General features: G+C 34.2%; 1 protein-coding gene across 1 annotated transcript in view; it reads left to right on the top strand.

The window, feature by feature from the left end:
* The window catches only part of DSG4 (desmoglein 4), a 34,311-nt gene extending 15,697 nt beyond the window's left edge, over positions 1-18,614 (top strand). The window contains exons 8-15 of the mRNA XM_003759820.2: positions 3,608-3,879; positions 5,310-5,449; positions 6,816-7,034; positions 8,118-8,423; positions 10,168-10,307; positions 10,510-10,573; positions 11,810-12,027; positions 16,634-18,614. Coding sequence (XP_003759868.1) covers positions 3,608-3,879; positions 5,310-5,449; positions 6,816-7,034; positions 8,118-8,423; positions 10,168-10,307; positions 10,510-10,573; positions 11,810-12,027; positions 16,634-17,398 — 2,124 coding nt within the window. The 3' untranslated portion in view covers positions 17,399-18,614. The remainder of the gene's footprint in view (positions 1-3,607; positions 3,880-5,309; positions 5,450-6,815; positions 7,035-8,117; positions 8,424-10,167; positions 10,308-10,509; positions 10,574-11,809; positions 12,028-16,633) is intronic.
* Positions 18,615-20,854: the final 2,240 nt, after the last annotated feature.

The following is a 20,854-nucleotide window of genomic DNA, read 5'->3' as shown; positions in this document are numbered from 1 at the left end:
TGACTTTCTTGTCTTTATATTTATATTCCAGTGTTTAACACTGTGCTTAACAACAGTGTTAAGCACTGTGCTTTGCACACAGGAAGCATTTTTTTGGTCAATTTATCACCATAGGCAATGGCATCCATCAGAGATTTTGAAAAGAGAGATGATATGATTAAAATTGTTTCTTTAAGAATATTATTTTGATAGCAACATAGAAGGAGACTTGAAAGGTTGCTTTTATTAGAAAATAATTTTAAATAGTTCTAAGAGACAAATTAATTAACAAAGCATTGATGTTTAAAACTATAACAATGATGAAAAAAGCATAGTCTTTTTAATTCATGCAGCACAGCTACATTGCACTACTTCTCATCATGTGATCTCACCGTTTCTATGAATGTAGATATAGATGTATAACATGCATTTATTTCTATTTCTGCTGATTTAATATCTTAGTTTCCAAAAGAAGGCTGTCCTGAGAAAATTGGTCTCATTAAAAAGCTTTTGCACAATTTAAGAGGAAAGAAATAGGAATATCTCTTCACTGTTTGCTCTTAATCCTGTTAAAGCAAAAGGCTTAAATATGATCCTATGATCTGTTGTGGTCAGTCTTTCTTAGACTTCTCATTTAGCAATCTATGGTCCTTTGGTGTATGGGTCTTGAGAACGTTCTCCTTTCTATTAAAATAATCTTTCTTAATAGTAGATATATTATATATTGTAGAAGTCAGAAGAGTGCACAAGTCTCAAGAATCAGGACAAACTATGTTTACTGACTTGTGACTCTGGGCAAGTCATTTAATTTCCCAAGATATTTTATATGCCTATAATGTACAGATCATATGTCTTTCTTCATGCGAATAGGGGATCTACTCACTGGAAGTTCCCTAAACCAATAAAATCACAAGACAAGACCCCTCCAAAACACTGTATATCTTAAAGGATCTTTATTATTCGGGGCCCCATTCAACAAAGAATAAAATATTCAATAGTCTAGCTTCTCAGAACTTTTTTTTAATTCCCTAAGGGCAACATAGAAATACAATATTTTGAATATAATCTATGACTAATAAATATTTGTTGAAATTAGAAAATTGGTCTAGATGACTTCTAAGATCACCTCCAGCTGTATGGTCTAAGGCTTTGGGGGACCCTGGATAATGAAAAAATAGTTATTTAATATTAAACATAAACATATGTTTAAACATTAAACCTATTCCACTCAATATTCTTTGCTTAATATTAATCCACATAACAGCTTAGTGAGCTCATTTTCAGAAATGTTTGACTGAGGGGTCCTTTACCACCCTGATTCAGAGTATGAAACTTACTGCTTTATTGGCTTAATACATGGAAATAAAAAAATTTTTTTTTTACTGACAAATGATATAATAAAATCTCATTTCCTTGGGGAGGAGAAAAAAGAAAGGTGAAGTAATAATAACAGTGGTCTCTTCTCACTAGACTAGGCATTCCTGCGGGAAGCAAAAAGGATGGTATTAAAATTATAAAATCTTCAAGGAAACTTAATTAAAGTCTAAGGAGAAAGCACTGGTTTGCCAAACAATATGAAACAAGGGTTCAACCTAATTCCTGAGGGATCAATTATGTTTTGATGATGCCTGTGAAGAATTTACCTTGATAGAAAAAGCACTTAACCAAAATATTTCATGATGTCACAAATTTGAGGGAACTTGTATCTTACTTAGTACTGCTGAAAAAAACAAGCTTTGTTTGCTTCTTATTTATCTTTGTTTAGGAATTCCATTATCTTTGCTTAGGAAATTCATTAAAAGCGATCTTCAAATTGGCATCTTTAGTTCTCTGAAATAAAACTGTTGATCAAACAGCTCAGTCTTCTTTAACCTCTTTTCCATTCCTATTTTCTCACTTGGTAGTTACACTATCAGTGTGAAACCGCTTAAATCAATTACCCCAGTTCTCTGAAACATATGCATTTCCTAATTGTCTCAGCTTCTTATTTATTCTTTATTTCAAGTTTCTAACCTGATCACAATTACTCTTGAAGGTTAAGAATATTAGAGTTTTAATTAAAAGAACTATATTCAAACCCTGACTTGAATATCTACTGTGTGAACCCATTGGTAGACTTATTTGATTTATTTGTAACATAAAGAGATTGAACCAGATGACTTCTGAAATTCATTTTCCAGCTACATAGGACCTCATAGTTCTATGAAATCTAGTCAAATGGTATCATCTTCCTTATGTCCAGGGAATCTGCATAGCCACTTCTCCTGGAAGGTGACCCATTCTTTTCTGAGTGTGACTTTTGATGAAAACTCATGAAACCAACCAATCCACTAGCACTTATTAAGTATCTATTTTGCTAGGGATTAGAGATACCAAGACAAAATCAAGAGCCTCAAGGAGCTTACTTTGTATAGGAAGAAATGACAACAGGTCTTCAGGAGGTCTTCCTGGAACTTTGAGTTCTTCCTTCATTTTTTTTTACTTGGATGTCATACTGACTGACATTAAACCTTATTCTCCTTTATTCTGAAAATTATGTGTGTACATTTGTATATATGTCTGTGTGTTTCAAATGTTTTCCCCTCCAGGAAAAATTGGGGGTACTTTTTAGATTCTTTCATAAAACTTTTTTTCCCTTGACAACAGAGAAGCAGTTGGGGGGGAATTGTCTAGAATGTCCTAGTCCTATTTTAAAAATGCAATTTGGAGAATGAAATACTCATCAAAAAATAAACCAAAGAAATTATTTCCTTAGTAGATAGTACAGATTAAGATGTTTTGTCTTTAGGATGTTTTATCTAAAATGGTGTAGCTAGGTGGTATGGTGAATAAAGCACTAGGGTTAGAGTGAAGAAGACCTCCATTCCAGGCCCAGAAACTTTGTAGCTGTGTGAGCTTAAGCAAGTCATTTAATCCATTTGACACTGGAAGGAAATATCTTTCCCAAGAAAGCCCCATGGACAGAGATCCATCTGGTCACAAAGATCCAGATACTCCTGAAAGGACTAAACAAAAGTATTTAGAGCTTTATTGGAATCCAAACACACCTCATATACTCTTAGAAATATATACAAATTAGCTAATACAACTTCTCTCTCTTTCTTCTTTTTTCCCTCTATCTTTTGTTTTGTTTTTAACTGAGATCTTTGATTTCATTAGTTTAAAATTTCCAGTGAGGAATTTCTATCAATAGTATTGTCATTATTATCCAATCAAATGAGTTGAATATGTGCCTGGTCTACATAGCTTCCAGGTGTTTTCCCCTAGTTGATGAAAAATAAACCCATAAAAAGCAGGAAAAGGCATTGTTTTATATCTCCCATACCAGCTCATCACCTAGCACATAGCAGGATTTCCAAGAATACTTGTTTCTTGATAATGTCTGTATGGATTGTATATATGGGTTGTAAATCAAACATTCTCATTATCCTCAAACAATACTATTTCTGCTCCAGGACAGAATCAAAAAATCACAAAATTTATGTGTTCAAAGGGAACTTAATAATCTCATTAGCAAATGAGTAACACTAAAGCAGAGGGGTTAAGGAATGGGCTGTTGACCTCATTACACAATTAGTGGCAGATCTGTGACAATATCTAATAAACTTCTCACATTTTATCATTTCAGATGTTGGATTATGAACAGATGCCCAATATGCAACTTAGTATTGGTGTTAAAAACAAAGCTGAATTTCACCATTCCGTTGCCTCTCACTACCGGATCCAGGCCACCCCTATCAGAATACAAGTTATTAATGTCAGAGAAGGACCCATATTTAATCCAAACTCTATGACTTTCAGAGTACAAGAAGGGTTAAGAGGAGACGCCTTATTAAATTATGTCCTTGGAAGATATACAGCCACTGATCTGGATACTGGAATTGCAGCCACAAATGTCAGGTACAACCAGTTTTTGCCCATCAATCAGTGTGGTAGACCATTGTTAGGTTAATTATTTATTTATGCAGAACATAGGATAGACAGACAGACAGACAGACAGACACTCAGACAGATGGATAGATAGACAGATTAGATAGATAGATAGATAGATAGATAGATGGATTTTTAAAAGAGAGATTATTGTAGCATTTGAAATCTTCCATGAAATTGTCAGAGAATAATTTCTAAATAGCACCAATCTGGAAATTATCTAAGCCTATGACCTAGAGGTGAATGAAGATGGAGGAGAGAGGATCTTAACTGGTATCATGTGCTGTTAGAAATTGAAGAAGCCAACCCATTATTCCATTAGAGTCTTTAATCTTCCAATCTAATGTCCACTATAAGTACTGAAAAGACCCTAAAAGCAGAAGTACCTTAGCATATTATTTAAAACAAACACTTGGCAAAGGTTTTGATTTAAGCATTTAGCCCATGTCAAAAGAAATTCCTGAGAGAAGGACTTAGGACAGAGATGTTTCACAAATACAACTAATTTGAAGAAATCTCTAAAAAAGAGTGACAAAGAAGTAGCTAGAGTAACTGGGTAAAAAAATATCAGCATATAGTAGATGTACCTTGTCAGGTCCTTTGGTGAATTCTAAACAGGTATTTTGTCTTTAAATAGCTCCCTCTTACCCTTTGTAATTTCCTTCACTCTCCTTCCTGATTGAGAAGGTCCTTCTTTGCAACCAACCAACCAATTAATCAAAATTGTTAAGTACATAGTCAGATACTGTACTAAATACTGGGGATATACAGAAAGGCTAAAAGGCATATCTGTTGCCTAAAAGATTCCCATTTCAATGTGGTAGAAATTGACTAGTTACATACTAAATATAAATGACTAGTTACATACAAAATGACTAGTTACATACAAAATATATCCAGAATGGAAAGGACAGATATCAGCACTTTGAGGGATCTGAGAGATCTTCTGAAAAAGGTAGTACTTGAGTCTTGAACTGAGTCTTGAAAAAAACAAGGAAGCAAAATGGCAAAAGCAAAATTTTTGAACACTATTTCCAATATTTACTAACTAGGTGACCATAGAAAAAAATCACTTAAATTCCCTAAACCTCAGTTTCTCTGCTCATATAGTAAGAATGAGTTGCTATATCTGCACCACTTCCTTCACAGGATTCTTATAAGGATCAAAGGAGAAGAGTCCTTATATGTGAAGGTTTTTGCAAACCCTCAAACACTATAGGTTATCACTAGTGTGCTACCAAAGCATGAATAGGTTTTGTCATATTGCAAATATGACAGTATGATAAGAGGGCCTAATCTATCTGCTAAATCTACAGTATATTTTATCACATTAGACCTTTTTGAAATTTATAGTGACTTATCAAAGCACAATACTAAGCTTTGTTTAAAATCAAAAACAGATATATCATGGGACACGATGCAGCCAGCTGGTTAAAAGTTGACTCAAGGACAGGAGAGATACAATTTTCCAGAGAATTTGATCCAAAATCAAAACATGTTATCAATGGGATATATACAGCTGAGATTCTAGCTGTTGAAGGTAAGAACATTATTTCCAATTTGTCTTCATAGCAATTTCAAAATTCTAAATACAAATACTTGCATTGGAACTAATGCCTATTTTTTCAAACCAAGGAAACTTTAACTGTAAAACTAAATGATATTAAAATTTTAAAACTTTTCTTAGAAAATATGAAGTGGCTCTAAATTATGAGGATCAAGCAGAAAGGGCTCTATGTGGTATCAAGCCCCATGATGAGCTTAAAGTATATGGAGTATAATTAAGATAATGAACTATCAGTTATTACAGTACCTAGATAGAAGTGTGGGGTCTTCTCTATGTAATCTTTAACCTAAGAATGACTTTCATGTATGATGTTACATATGTTATATCAATAACTCCATTAATAATTGACATTAATTGACATTTCAGTTTAGATTCAGTTTATATTCTACCTTTTCTGTGAAAAATAGCCCTCCCTTTTCCAGACAAAAATGGTCCCTAGTATTTAGCACAGTGCAAGGTACACAGTAGGCACTTAACAAATGCTTGAATAACTAATTTAATTCCTTTAAATTAGAAGTAGCAATTATTTCCTATTTCAATAGATGGTCACCTTCCATTTAAAAAAAATTTACTTGTCTGAGCCCCTTATTCCCCCATTCATTTTTAATTCCCTGCAGGAAAGGAGTAAGACCCATTATCTTGCACATGGTAGATGGTGCATAAATACTTGTTGAGTTGAACTGAAAACAATGAACAATGCATCAAACAATAATTAAATTTATCCTTTAAGGCATTTTTTAAAGTCTAATATATAATTTATACCTCCTTAATCCTTATCTGTAAAGACATCAAGTTCTAAAATTATATAATTTTATACTCAGTCCCCAACAAAACATTAAGTTGTTAACTCATTTTGCTTAAATTCAAAAATTTTTCCCAGTAGCTTGTCATTGCTTCAACTTCTAGGCCGCTAAACATCAGAACACCTCTACCTACTTATCACAGGAAATGTGATTTCTCTAAGTAATTAAGTAATTAGTAATTACTAAGTAAGTAATTTTTTTAATAGAGCAGACCTGGTTTGCAAATATTATTATAGATTTGTAAAACGTAAAAATTCACAGATTGAGAAAATAGCAGTGAAAAAAAAATTTTATCTGAAATCCAAATAACTTTCTGCTTGCCTTTGAAAACAATTAGCTGTCAGTTGTGTGGCTGCTAATATCTCTACCTAAGTATTACAACTTTAGCCTCAATCATTCCCAACCAAAAAATTCAATGGATTATCCATTACCAAGGTGAACCTGCTCAGCCCACTTCTTGTATCAACAACCAGTCAGGCATAAGACATGGCACTGGGTATTACCTATCTGAATTATTTGTAACACTGTTGTTTCAGATGGCATTGGAAAAACTGCAACAGGAACAATATGTGTCGAAGTTCCTGATGACAACGATTTCTGCCCCAGAATTTTTTCTGACAGTAGACATATCTGTGTAGCTTCCCCATCCGTTATTATTTCAACAAAAGATGATTCCTTTGGCTCACCCTTTACATATTGCGTCATGGATCAGCCACCAGGGACTGCTGATTTATGGGATATCAGATCAATTAATGGTAAGCAACATGCGAACTTAATATCACTTTAATCTAAAAATCTAAAAAGTAGTCATCCCTTTCTCAAAGTTTTGGTTCATTCTAAAGAGTTAAAGTATATTGCACACATTTAGAATACTTATAGGGGAGCTTAAGGATATTATTTTACTTGAAATAGAAATACAAATGATTTATTAATAAGGATTAGAACCCTTTGTAAGAGAAAAAATTAATTCTCAAGTTAGAAGTTAGCTAGTTTTAAATGAATGCAGGTGATATGAGCAGAGATTGTATCACAACATGATAGACCTGGAAGGTTTTTTAACAATAATCTTCATTGAATTCCTCATTTGCCAGATAAGGAAACTGTGAAATGAAATTATTTACTCAAGGTCAACATTTAGATAAATCTAGATCTTTGTGCCCTGAATTCTAAAACTAGTTCTCTTTTTACCATGCCCCACTGCTTCCCATAACACCTCATCTCAAAATCTTTTATTCTTTTAAAAGTATGTTTTAAAAGTCATGGTTTAACCCATTATATAGCAAAGCCATGAACATAAAATTCTTTTATAACATGCATATCTGGCATTTTGGATTAATGGCTGTTTTTGCTAGTTTGGTATTGTACTTGGTTTTTTTTTTTAATTTCCCTTGGATTGATATTTAATCCCAATCCAGAAATTCTAAATCCTTCCTCTACCACCTACTATGTGGCCCTGAGCAAAGCAGCTAAACTCTCTGGATCTCAATTTCATTATCTATAAAAATAAGAGGACTAGACTAGACCTCAAAGATCCCTTTCCACTAAAAATCTATAATTTTGTAATTCAATGTTTTAAGCAAACTTTGCTGAGAAAATAAAGAAGAGTTATGTAGCCTAAGAAAACAAGCAGTAATTGGAATGAGTTTAAATTAAAGGGAAAATGTTTGAATAAAGGATTAAAAAAAACACCTTTTACTTCTAGACAATGTTGTTGTGCACTTCTATGAGAAATAAAAGTATGACCAGACAGGTATCTTGCAGACATCTCTTCTAACTGAAGATTAGATGATTGTATTAAGTAAAACTAACCTTCCATTTCTTTTCTTCCTTTGTAAAAGCTACCTCCGCAATACTCACTGCTGTGCAAGAGTTATCACTTGGACTTTATCAAATTCCCATCTTAGTGAAAGACACCTTTGACAGAACTTGTGAATTGCCACAAAATATAAAATTAGAAGCTTGTGAATGTGATGACAACCACATGTGCTCTTACTACAGCACAACTGGAATCTACCCTGGGAGCCCTAGCATCACTATAATTACTGATGACAATTATGGGACTATGGCTGGTGACAGAGATGGCAATGTGGGACTTGGACCAGCTGGGATTGGTCTGATTGTTTTAGGTCTCTTATTACTGCTATGTAAGTATTTGGTTAAGCTCTTATTTTCAGTGGATTTTCTACAACCAAAATACAACCACTGGATTACCTTCTCATGTTCATTTGACAGTTTTAAAAATAATATTTGTTTATCCATTTATTTATGTATAATGTATATATATGTATGTGTGTGTAAATATATGTACAAATGGATATGTGCATTTGTGTGTCATGTGTCCGTTATATACAACTATATATGTATAATATTATTGTGATAACAAAAAATATCTTGGCAAATAGTTATCAACACTGAACTTAATGACCAATAGACAGGTCAGACATTTGAAACTAAGTGGTTTGTGAATTGGAGGAGTATTAAAGCAGGTTAATAGATGGTAATCTGGACAGGCAGGTGGCAAGATTAAGAAGGTCTAAGACTGACCAGCAGAAGGGCTGTCCTGAATGATAGAAGAGAGTCACAGTACTTGGATAGCATGCAGATATATGAGGGAGGTCTGGAAGCACTTAGCTGGGATCCAGCCTAGGAGATCCAAAGTCATAGCATGGCACAATGGATAAAGTACTGGCCCTGGAATTAGAAGGACTGAGTTTAAATCTGGCTTCAGACACTTGATACTACCTGTGTGACCCTGTTCAAGTCACTTGATCCCAATTGCCTTATTTAAAAAAAAAAATCATGTAGGGTTGAGATTCTGTGAGAGAATTATTTGAAGAAAGTTAGCACTGAATTAGAAGTTAGAAGTGGTGGATTCTAGTCCTGGCCTTTCTACTTTTTCAATGAGGGATGTTGGACTTAACATCTCAGTACAGCACTTGGTCTCTCAAACAAAGGGGTTGGTTTGAATAATCTCCAGCATTTAGCTCTGACACTGAATGATCTTTAATTCTTTCTCTGAACCTGCCACCAGAGGGTGGCATAATCACATATTTTGATTATATCTAAGTCAAAAAATATAAATTAAATGATTACTTTAAACAATACTGATATTCTATTATTAAGCATAGGAAACAACTTTTTTTGACCAGCTCCCTTCTTAGTGAAAAGTATTGTAAGCATCTTCAGATCTACTAGAATAGCCAAGTATAACTTGTAAAGGGTTCTAAATATGAGTTTTTATATGTTGTTACTATTCTTGTTTTTCCTGGAAAACAACTCTATTACTATTATAGAGTTCTGGGTTCTGACACCATTTTAATTGTGAGCAATAAAATGATTTCTCACAGCAAGAATCAGGCCCCTAGAAATTTTTAGTTCTATCCCCAGAAATTTGACCTAAAGAGGACTTAAGAAGAAAATATGAAAGACCTCCAGGATGTTACATATTCTTATGGACTGTTGGTCATTTTTTCACTTATGTTAATTTTTTTGTAACTCCATTTGCAGTTTTCTTGGCAAAGATACTGGCATGTTTTGCCATTTCCTTCTCCAACTCATTTTACAGATCAGAAAACTGAGGCAAATAGAGTAAAGGGCTTGCCCAAGTCCAAGTAGAATTTAAGATCCTTGAGAGCAGATATTGTTTCATTATTTGTTTGTCCCCAATATTTGGTACCTGAGACATAGTAGATATTTAAGGAACATTTGCTGACTGCGTGATTGAGTGTTTGAAATTTTAAAGTTCTATCCATGATTCTGTATGCATACATATGTGGGGGAAGAAGCATTACCATTTTACAACTTTACCTCCCCTCTAAACTTTTTTTTAAAGTAATGCTTAACTCTGGAATTTACAGACGTTTTATTAATTGTCCATTTTCCCTTCAGTAATGCCCCTCTTGCTGCTCATATGCTGCTGCAAACGAAAGGCCCCAGCAGGCCTGGGAACTCGATTTGCTCCTGTGCCTGAGGGGGGAGAAGGAGTGATGCAATCGTGGGGAATAGAAGGAGCCCATCCAGAGGACAGAGTGAGTTTCAATCTTCTTTCCTTCATATATAAGCCATCAACATATATGTAGGTAGAAATGGAGAACTGAAACATTTGGGGCATCTTGGCAGTTTTTCAACTCCCAAAAAACAGAAGAAGAAGAAAAAATAATAAACAACCTTAGAGAAAGAGAAATTGTATCACAGTATTTATTTTATTAACTAATATTTTGTTTCTTTCAGGATGTCTCCAATATATGTGTACCAATAACAGCCTCCAACACACAGGATCGTCTAGAATCCTCTGGTTAGTAGATGTTAAACTCTGTACTGTTTTTGAAGTGTAGGAGCCTTAATTAAGGGGTTGTACAAGTACTTCAGAGGTCATCTAGTCCAAACTCATTATTTTATAAATGAGGAAACTGAGAGCTAGGAAGTTTAAATGAATTTTCTGAAATCACACAGAGAGCAAGTGGAAGAACCAGGATTTGCACCATGAAGTCCTTAAGGGCAGGGATGATCTTTTGCCTCTTTTTGTACACTCAGTTTTAAGCACAGTGCCAGGTGCATAATAGGCATTTAATATCTTTGCATTAATTATTTGATTAAACCTAAGAGATAGAGTTGGAACATACAAGTACTTTGGCTCCATTTACAGGGACATATGCTTCTATCATATCAGGAAATCCCTACAATCATACCTATTACAGAAGCAGCCTGAAAAATTAAGTTGCCCTGACTAAACTAATGAGGAAACTACTATTTATCATAGCATATCAACCATAGGCTACAATCATGAGAACTATTCTAACTAAGATTACTAGTAGAAGGGAGACCACTCATTCCAGTACGGGGCAAAGACAATCTGTGGAAGTTTTTAGAAAGCATTCAAATACTCACAGTCTTTACTTGTTTTTGTCAATATCTCTATAGATTTAAAAAAAAATCTCAAATAGGCAGTATAGCTTAATCAGCCCACAAAAAGAAGTGACAGCTATATCCTAGATGTACCACTATTCCATTACATTCTACTGCAAATTATCACTTTAGCTTGCAGATAGAAGTCTAAATTATCTAGATATCCTCATATGAATTAGCAACATATTTGGTTTCTATGTCCAGAGATCTCAGAGAAAACTTGGGATATTAGAAACATAAGATCATAATTTGGGAGCTAAAAGAAACATCATGATCATTGAATTCAATAATAAGAGGGGACTTCAAAGTCATCATCATCATCATGGCTAGCATTTATATATTGCCTTTTATGTGTCAGGCATTATATGTACTTTACAAATATTATCTCATTTGATCTTCATCATAAAAATGTTAAGATAATTGCTATTATTATTCCCATTTTTAGAGAAACTGAAGAAAAAAGAGGGTCACACAGCTTTGTACCATTTCCCCTAGTTTTTACCTGCCTTTCAATTTTTCCATGTGATAGAACTTTTTCAGTCAATAGGAAAAGGACCATGTATTTAAGAGGATGAAGCATTACAACTATATATATTCATATGACATGAAAATGCACTCTTTCCAGAAATCTATACCAACACATATGCAGGCGGAGGTACTGTTGAAGGAGGTGCTTCTGGAGTATCTGGTGTTGAGCTGAATACAGGAGTTGGAGCAGCACTGAGTCTTGGGGCTGGGGGACTTTCAGGAGCAGTGAGAAGACGGGGCTCGGCCATAGGAACACTGAGGGAATACGCAGAAACAGGCGTGAATATGGCTTTCTTGGACAGCTACTTCTCTGAGGTAATCTCTTTACAGACACCAGAATCAAAGTTCATAAATGGCAATATGCTCTGTTTGGTCTGGGGTCTTTTTGGTGTGAGTCTGATAATTATGTTTCATAATATAGTTTAAAAAACTGTCACAAAGCACCTCACTAAATAGGACATCACAGCTTGAATTACAGCAAGGTTTTAAATCATACCCTCTATGGTAGGAATTTAACAAAATTCTCATTATAATAAGGAAAAAGTGTTTAGAAATGTGCTCCAACCCTGCTAATACCAGTATTACGATAATCAAACAAGAGAGTTGGTCAGCCTAGAATTTGTACCTACTGTACATCAACACTATGCTTAATGCTAAGGATACAAAGAAAGCAAAAAAAAATTCCTGTTCTTAAGGAGATCACAATCACGCACACACACACACACACACACACACACACACGTATGTGCGTGTATATATATGTATATATATGTATGTGTATACATGTACATATATGTACTGTGGATTGTGTGGGTATATGCATGACGTATATGTGTATGCACACTGAGCATACATACAATATATATGTGGTATACATGTATACACATGTGTATATATAAATATATATGTGTAAATATATCATAATAGCGTGCATTTAACATTTTAAGGTTTACAAAGTACTTTATAAATATTATCTCATTTTATCCTCACAACAGTCCTGGAAGGTAGATGCTATCATTATTTCTATTTTACAGGTGAAGTTTAACTGAGGTTAAGTTACTTGCTTACAGTCATATGGTCAGTAAGTTGAGACTGAATTTGAGGTTGGACTTTCTGATGTCAGGCCCAGTATTCTATCCACTGATACCTAAATCCCTCTATAAATCCAAACTTTTATTTATAAGATTGTGTTTTTAATTTCTATTCAAGTATTATAATAAATCTTGATGCCATGATAATTTTAAAAAACTAAATATTATTCCATTTCATCCTCTTTCTAGTTTTTCTTCCTTTTAACTTCAATAGCTACAATAGTCTTTTTCCTACCCATCCTATTTTGGAATTTTTTACTTTTTTCCCCATCTCCCACTTGGTAGAGCAAGACCAGAAGTACCCTGAATAAGTATGATATATCAATCCAAAGGAGGAGAAAATTTCATAAGATGGAAAGTGATAGCTTGTAGTAGAACTTAAGAAGGGGTTTTCACAAGCAAGAACAGGCTTGAATCTTCAATTAAAACAGGGCTAGGAAGGAAAAAGGGAAGAAAACTAAGATTAAGGAAGGAGTGGAAAACAAAAAAAAAAAAAAAAACAGAGGGACACAATGGCATATTTTAGAAAGAAGAAAATCATATAAGAGCATATAGATATCTCACTATGAACTTGGGCATACAAAATGCAGTGTTTATTTTGTGTTGGAACACAATAAAGCAGTACATTCCAGGAAGGAGAGTGAAGGAGAAAGAATGAGAATGATGAAATCAGACTCAGGAGATTCCACAAAAAACTAGCTGTTTGCCTTGGGGTAATATGCCTAAGCTTCATCTTCTCAGTCCATAAAAAAGGGATAAATAGCAGTCCCAGACCCACCTCATCTATTTTGTGAGTATAAACAAGATAATAAGCATGTATACTGCTTGGAGCTCTGGAGACAAGAACTCCATATAAATTCAGAGTATCATCATCCTTATTATTTCCCCAGAGCAAGTAGTTTAACTAGATACTTATGTCTGGATAGAACATGTGAAGGATTTTTTTTTTTAAATATTAGTGTTAACCTTTCACTCACTGAATCTGAAAATTATTTCTTTGACCATGATTTTGCTAAGTCTAACTTCTGGGAAATACAGAGATTTACAAAGGATTAATTCAACAAATACACACTTCATATGTTATATGAAACTACTTCTCTTTTGGACTAGCCCTTCTTGGCCTTGAACAAATATTCAATAGAATAGGGAGATAAGCTCAGTCTCAATCAATAAAATAAATTCAAAGCATATTTAATGGAAACTTAGTAACCCTCAGAATTTGGGGGAAGGAGTAAAGGGTTTGAATTTTTAGTCCAATATAATCATGCAAATCCATAAGAAAATGACTTCATTGAGATTATAACTAACAATAGTATCCCTAAAGATATAAATATACAAGAAGGAATTCTGACAAAATCACAGAACTAATTTATAATAATTGATATGTTGTTATGTAGTGAGCAAGAAGTGGAAAAGAAAGAAAGAGAGACAAAGAGAGATAGAAAGATAGATATATCCACAGAGATAAAGACAGAGAGAGCAAGAGATAGCAAAAAGAAATACAGAAATAAGTTATAGAGTTGAAGGACCAAAAGAAAACAGTATGTAGATAAGCCTTTGTTCAACCTAGTGGGGGCAGGAAATCTTTTAGACAAAGTTCTATGGGCATTCAGGTGTTCTTAAACTCCTTCAGATCTAATCAGGTCACTTATTCTCTCTTTTTTCAATCCTTGTAGCATGTTTCCCAATTCCCCTAAGGGTGGAAGATAAAATCAAAACTGCATTCGAAAATCTTTAATAAATTTGACTGTTGTCTGGGGCACCTTTGCTTTTATCAAGAAGACCCTGCCTTGTCAACAGGAAGCTGCAACGTTAAGCTGGCTGCATAATTCTTTGCTGCCATCTTTTGTAAAACCTATTGTTCTGGTTAAAACTGGGATGTGGGTGAGCATACTTGCTAGTAAAAAGTGATAGTTTTAACTTTGGAAGCTTTTTACCATATATCCAGAGGAAAACAAACAAAATTAAAATCTGACTAATTCCAAATTCAGATTTTCCATCACTGCTGGTAAACCATTTCCTGGAAGAAGAAAAAAATCTTTTTTAAATAAAATACTTGCTCAGTTTGTCTTTGTAAGTAGAGATTTTCAGAGATAAAGTAAGATAATTCATAGTTTGAAAAGTATTGAGAAATATAAATTTAGAGAAAATACAAAGAATCACAAAACTAGATGCAATTTTAGAGAATGGGGAATTCAACTTTTTTATTGTATAGGTAAGGAAAATCCAGCCTAAAGATTTTAAAGTGTTTTAGTATAATTCAAATGCTTAGATATTAGCACAGCAAAGACTATAGTCCCCAAAATCCTAGTCTAAAATTCTTTCTATGTCATATTGCTGTTTCCAAAAGAAAAGATTAAATTTCTGTGATCTTAGTAAAGAGAAACCCAACTCTCACCCCAGCCAATCATTACATTAGCCTAATATCATATCATTAAACAGCAAATAATTCATACTGAGTTTCTTTTAATTAGTCTGACCTACTTAATTAGCAGTTCATTTCAGCTCACATTCCAATTTGCTTCAGTGTTTTATTATTCATGGGAATGGATAAAAGGAATGGAGGAATTAATATGGCCTATGCAATTTACAACCATGAATACTCTTGTGGACTCTGGCTGATAACATCCACTAAACCCAGCAATTACAGATGGATTTAGCAGCCAGCACTATTGAGTATTCATCAGAGAATGCCATCACTGAGCAATAGTTTGACAGTATATTTGAAATTATATTTAGCACAAAATCCCCAGGAGTGTGTTTAAAAAAAGGGGGGGTTACCCCTGAGGTTTATCCTTTTTTCATGAGTGTTTTCCAAAATGAAGAAAATCAAGGACTCCCTTTTTAATATGTTCCTAAATATTATTGTTGAATCTAGTAGAGATGATAATGGCTTAGAAAATTCATGATACAGAGGCAGTTAGGCGGTGCAGTGGATGGAGCAACAGTCCTGAATTCAGGACTGCCCGAGTTTAAATCTGGCATGAGACACTTAACACGTCCTAGCTGTTCAGTGACCCTGGGCAAGTCAGTTAACCCCAATTGCCTCAGCAAAAAAATAATAATAATAATAAAATAATGATAGCCATTGTCTTCTCTGAAAATCTTATCCCCAAACATTCAATTAACTCTAGGAAAAAATTTAAGTGAAGCAAGTTTTGTCTTAGGTACCCTCTCACTTTCCCATGCAGCCCCCCTTTCTCTTCCTAGAAATCCTTTGTACTCTGAGCCAAGGAGTCATTTCCTCTCAGCTACCTGTCACTATGAGAAAACTCATTGCCACATCAGTCCAGGGATACTCTTGAGGCAGACAAGCCTCAAGAAACCTATAGGAATTATTCTTTAATATTAGAATTTAGACAAACCCTTTCTGATTTACCTCATGGAAGTAATTTTATTCCTATACATAATGATAAAAGTCTTGGAATTTTGCAGTTAAAATTTCTTGCCAAGATTCCATTGACTCTATTTCATTTCTTCATGGAAGAAAAGACCAAATATTTTAAGCTTCTCAGAAAACATATTGAACACATTATTTCAGATATACAAGGGGACAAATCCCCAAAGTCAGAATTCAGCCTCTAAGTAGAACATGAGAATTATCATTAAAATCATTTCCAAACATTAATTCTCATTAAATGTTCCTGCAAATATAATGCACTCATGATAGCCACTTCCCCTTACAAAAAGATCTTAGCTGTTTTTCAGTCCATCATTCCGCTGCACAAAAATAAATAAATAAATAAATGAAATCACATAAACACCAATGTTTCTATTGCTTGGTAAGAAAGGGAAACAGTTTTAATTCCTTGTCTTTCCTCTACCTTTAGAAAGCATATGCTTATGCAGATGAAGATGAATGTCGACCTGCAAATGACTGCCTCCTTATTTATGATCATGAAGGAATGGGGTCTCCTGTGGGCTCCATTGGCTGCTGCAGCTGGATCGTAGATGACCTGGATGATAGCTACTTGGAAACTTTGGGTCCAAAGTTTAGGACTCTAGCTGAAATCTGCTTAGACACAGAAATTGAACCATTTCCATCTCCTCACCAGGCCTGGATCCCAATCACTACTGACCTTCCCCTCCTTGGAACAAATTACATTGTCAATGAGTCTTCAGCAATGTCTCTTACAGAGGCGGGATTCCAGGCAGAAATGGCAATGCCGGATCCCATGATTCATGGTGACATTATAATGACAGAGTCATATAGCACTTCTGACCAGTGTGTACAACCAACTACCATTATTTTTGAACCTCAGTTGGTTCCTAATGTCCTGGTTACAGAAACAGTGATGGCGCCCGCCTATGCTATGCAAGGAAACATTTGTGTGCCGGCTGAGTTAGCCAACACACATAATGTGATCTACACTGAAAGAATAGTACCAAGTCCAGGTATGACTGCCATGAGTAACAGCAGTATGACCAGTGGTTGCTTGGGCACTGGGATGAGTGGCAGTGGGATGGTAGGCCCTGATATTCAAGTGACCCAAATAGTAAACCCAGATGTTCACGTCTGCCAAACCATGGGATCCCCAATGACATCTCGACGTAGGGTAACACAACACAGTACCGTACAGTACTTCCAACCATGAGGTCTTTACTAATGATATTCTCAGTAATATTAATGACAAATCCATAATCATCAAAGTTAACTGTCCTAAAACCTATTATCATACTCTTTTTGCTTAGTGCTAAACACTCTAAGTTCATGCTCCATCTGTTATGGAGAGTTTGGCCAAACGCTCTGAGTGAAGATTTCTTCTTCATGATTTTTAATCAAGCACCAAAAGTGTGTTAAAGATACAGTATGTTCTTTAGCACAAGGCCTAGAAACTTACTCCTAAAACAGAGTTCCTAAAACCCTCAAGTCTTCCCAACAAGTTATAAAAATGCTCTGTCCTGATGCTTGAATTTTGTAGCAAATAATTACCCTATTCTATATTCACCTGCTATATTACTGTACCTCTAGAAAGGAAATTGCACTAAAGGAGTTCTTTAGAACAAATTTGAATATTGAACAGTCTTATTTGGTTCATGAAAACTACATTTCAAAAGAGGGAGATCAAATAGTGAATCTCCTCCTTAAAGAGATCATTTGAGACTAGACTTCCTCTTCAAGGATTTTCTCAACAACTGAAGTAGTTAGGATAGGCTTAATATAATCTGGGAAAAGGAGTTTTATTGCTGAATGTATCAAAGGTAAAGCTTCCTTGAATGGAATAATATAGGGAAATCATTCAACATGGATGAATTTAAATTGCACCTTATAATTTCATATTACCTATAAATTAAACTGAAAATAACAAAAGCAGCTAAAGGAGTGGAGAAAAAACAATTAATGTATAAGTGTGGAATAGAATAAATTCCTGGAAAAATATTTCTTTCTTCTTCACAAGAACTTTTCTCCCCATGTTTAACAAATTATTTCAAAACTTAAATGGGATAAAGTTAGGCCCATGCTACTGACCCTGAACATTAACTTGTATAAAATCTTTTCTGAAATGCCTCCTGCAGACTCCAAAACTGAGGTAATATGGACACACTCAGAATAAGCAGGGGTAAAAAATCCCTTTTGTCCTATTATTAATTAAAGCTTCCATTCCTAACTTTGTCATTCCTGTTGAATGAACAAAATGGAAAGTCTGCACTACACAGCAGTCAATTTCTGTCTGTGTAAAGACAAATGTGGGAAGAAGAGGAAGGGAATAAACAAGGTAGTTTTATTTTAATTCTGTAAAATATGTAAACTATACAATAGCAATTAGTGTACACAGCAAGTCTAAGTTGTAAATATAATAAAATTATTTCCAAGGCCTTGCTTCTTTTTCTTTATTTCAGCAATCAAGAGATTTTCATATTTCTACTCCTTCTGTAATGCTAATGGACCTTAGAGAGATCACTTAACCCAATACCTTCATCTTTAAAATGAAAATTACAAAAAAGTTAATAGCTCCTTATAGTTATCTATTGCTTTATAGTTTATGAAAGTTTGGGAAAATCAAATTAGTTTTGGTTTCCTTGTCTACAAAACAGAAAAAGTAATATTTGTACTGTCTATCATTCCACTACACATATAGAATCTTTTTAATCTATAAAGTATCCCATAAAACAAAATTACTATTAATAATAATGATAATGTGAGGACAGGTATTAGCTCTAGTTTATGAATGAGGAAACCTATATGGAGAAAATAAGTGACTTGTCTAAGATCACAAAAATAGTGCATAACAAAGGAGAATGGAAAACAGACCTTATAACTTTATGTTCAATATTTTTTTATTTTAATTTTTCTTGTTTTGTGATATTCTCTCCCATAGGTTAATTGGTGACGAAGCTGCTTAGCCACAAAGTTTGCCCTTAGTAGAAAATCCAGCTTATTGCTTTTCTACTACATTCTCTTTGTTGAGTTAAAATTTTGAACTATTACCTACAATTTGATATGATTTCTCATGTAATCTGAAGAGACAGCATCTCCTCAGAAAGGTGGATTTCTGAGATCCTTGTATTCACTAACTAAATCTCCCATCACCTAAAAATTCTTTATAATTAGCAATTGTTTCCTAAATCATTTTGTGGTTTCTAATGAGCTCAACATATTCCTTACCATATGTAGTTTTCACCAACATGGCTTATGGTATACTTTTCCATATTGGAATCCAAGAAAAATCTCTTCTAAAATTCCCATTATATTAATGTCAACATTTTTCTTTTTTTTAAATGTTTGCTTTTACCCTTTAGATATTTTACACTATAGATATTTCTTCTGAATTCTTATCTTCCTTATTGAAACCTTCCTTGTATTCCCCTCAAAAAACTTTAAGTAAAGCCAATTTACACAGAACAGATTTCTCAGAGTGTATTGTATTCCAGATCTCTACTCTCTGTAAAACCAGAAAGGTATATTTCATTATCAGTTCACCAGGTCCATCATTATTCATCCAATTCAAATATGATAAAGTCACTTAACTTTACTGGGTTTGTTTTTTTTTTTTTCATCTGCAAAATGAACAGATCAGAATATATTGCTCCAAGGCCCCTTCCAGCTCTAAGTTCATGATATTGCAATCTATGACTCCTTTTTTTTTGGTGGTATTATTATTTACACTATTGTAGTCACTGTATATACTGTTTTCATTCTGCTTTTTTCCATTCTGTACTATGGCCATATATCTTCTCATATTTCTCTGAATCCCTCATTTTCTCAACTTATTTTAAGTAATCAACTAATGATTATTTGTTTACTGTCTTGTACATGCCAGAACACTGTGCTGGCATACTATTGAGGAATACTAATGTATGAAAAAGAGACTCTGTCCTCAAGGAGTTTATTATAATATAATTGAGGAGTTTTGACTAACCCAGTTGTTGAACTATATGAATAGAACTGAGTGCTGATTGCATGGTTCTAATAATGGGTATGTAGTTGGGCAACAGGAATGGGGAATTTGTTTTTCTCTTCATTTCATGGAGTAGACTTTTTTAAAAAGAGAAAAAAGAAAAAAATAAGAAGTCAACAAAGAAAGAAGGAAGGAGGGAAAAAAGAAAGGAGGGAGAGGAAGAGAAGGTGAGAGAGGGAGGAATGAAGAAAGAGTAGAAAGAAGGGAGGGAAGGAAGAAAGAATAAAGGAGGAAGGGGAAAGGGAGGACAGAAAAGAGGAAAAGAGGGAGAAAGAAAGGGAAGAAGGACTAACCCAATTGTTGAACTACATGAGTATAATTGAGTGCTGATTGCATGATTCTAATAATTTAATGTATTTGTAGTTTGGGCAACAGGAATGGATCGTTTGTTTGTTTCATAATTTCATGGTGTAAACTTTTTTAAAAAGAAAAAGAAGGGATAGAAGGAGGGAAGGAGGGAGGGAAAAAGGAAAAGTAGATCAAATCTAGTTCTGGTCGGTATATTCATACATGTGTGAGTATTTATGTGTTCATTAGTTAATCAGTCAACTAATAAATAATTATTAAGGGCCTTTTATGCCTACCATGAGCGAGGTGGTATGCTAAGCACTGGGGAAACAAAGACAAACAAAAGACAATATCAGCTCTTAA

Source organism: Sarcophilus harrisii, chromosome 1 (assembly GCF_902635505.1).
Source record: "Sarcophilus harrisii chromosome 1, mSarHar1.11, whole genome shotgun sequence".
Taxonomy (NCBI): domain Eukaryota; kingdom Metazoa; phylum Chordata; class Mammalia; order Dasyuromorphia; family Dasyuridae; genus Sarcophilus; species Sarcophilus harrisii.
This window is presented reverse-complemented; position numbering and strand designations above follow the sequence as displayed.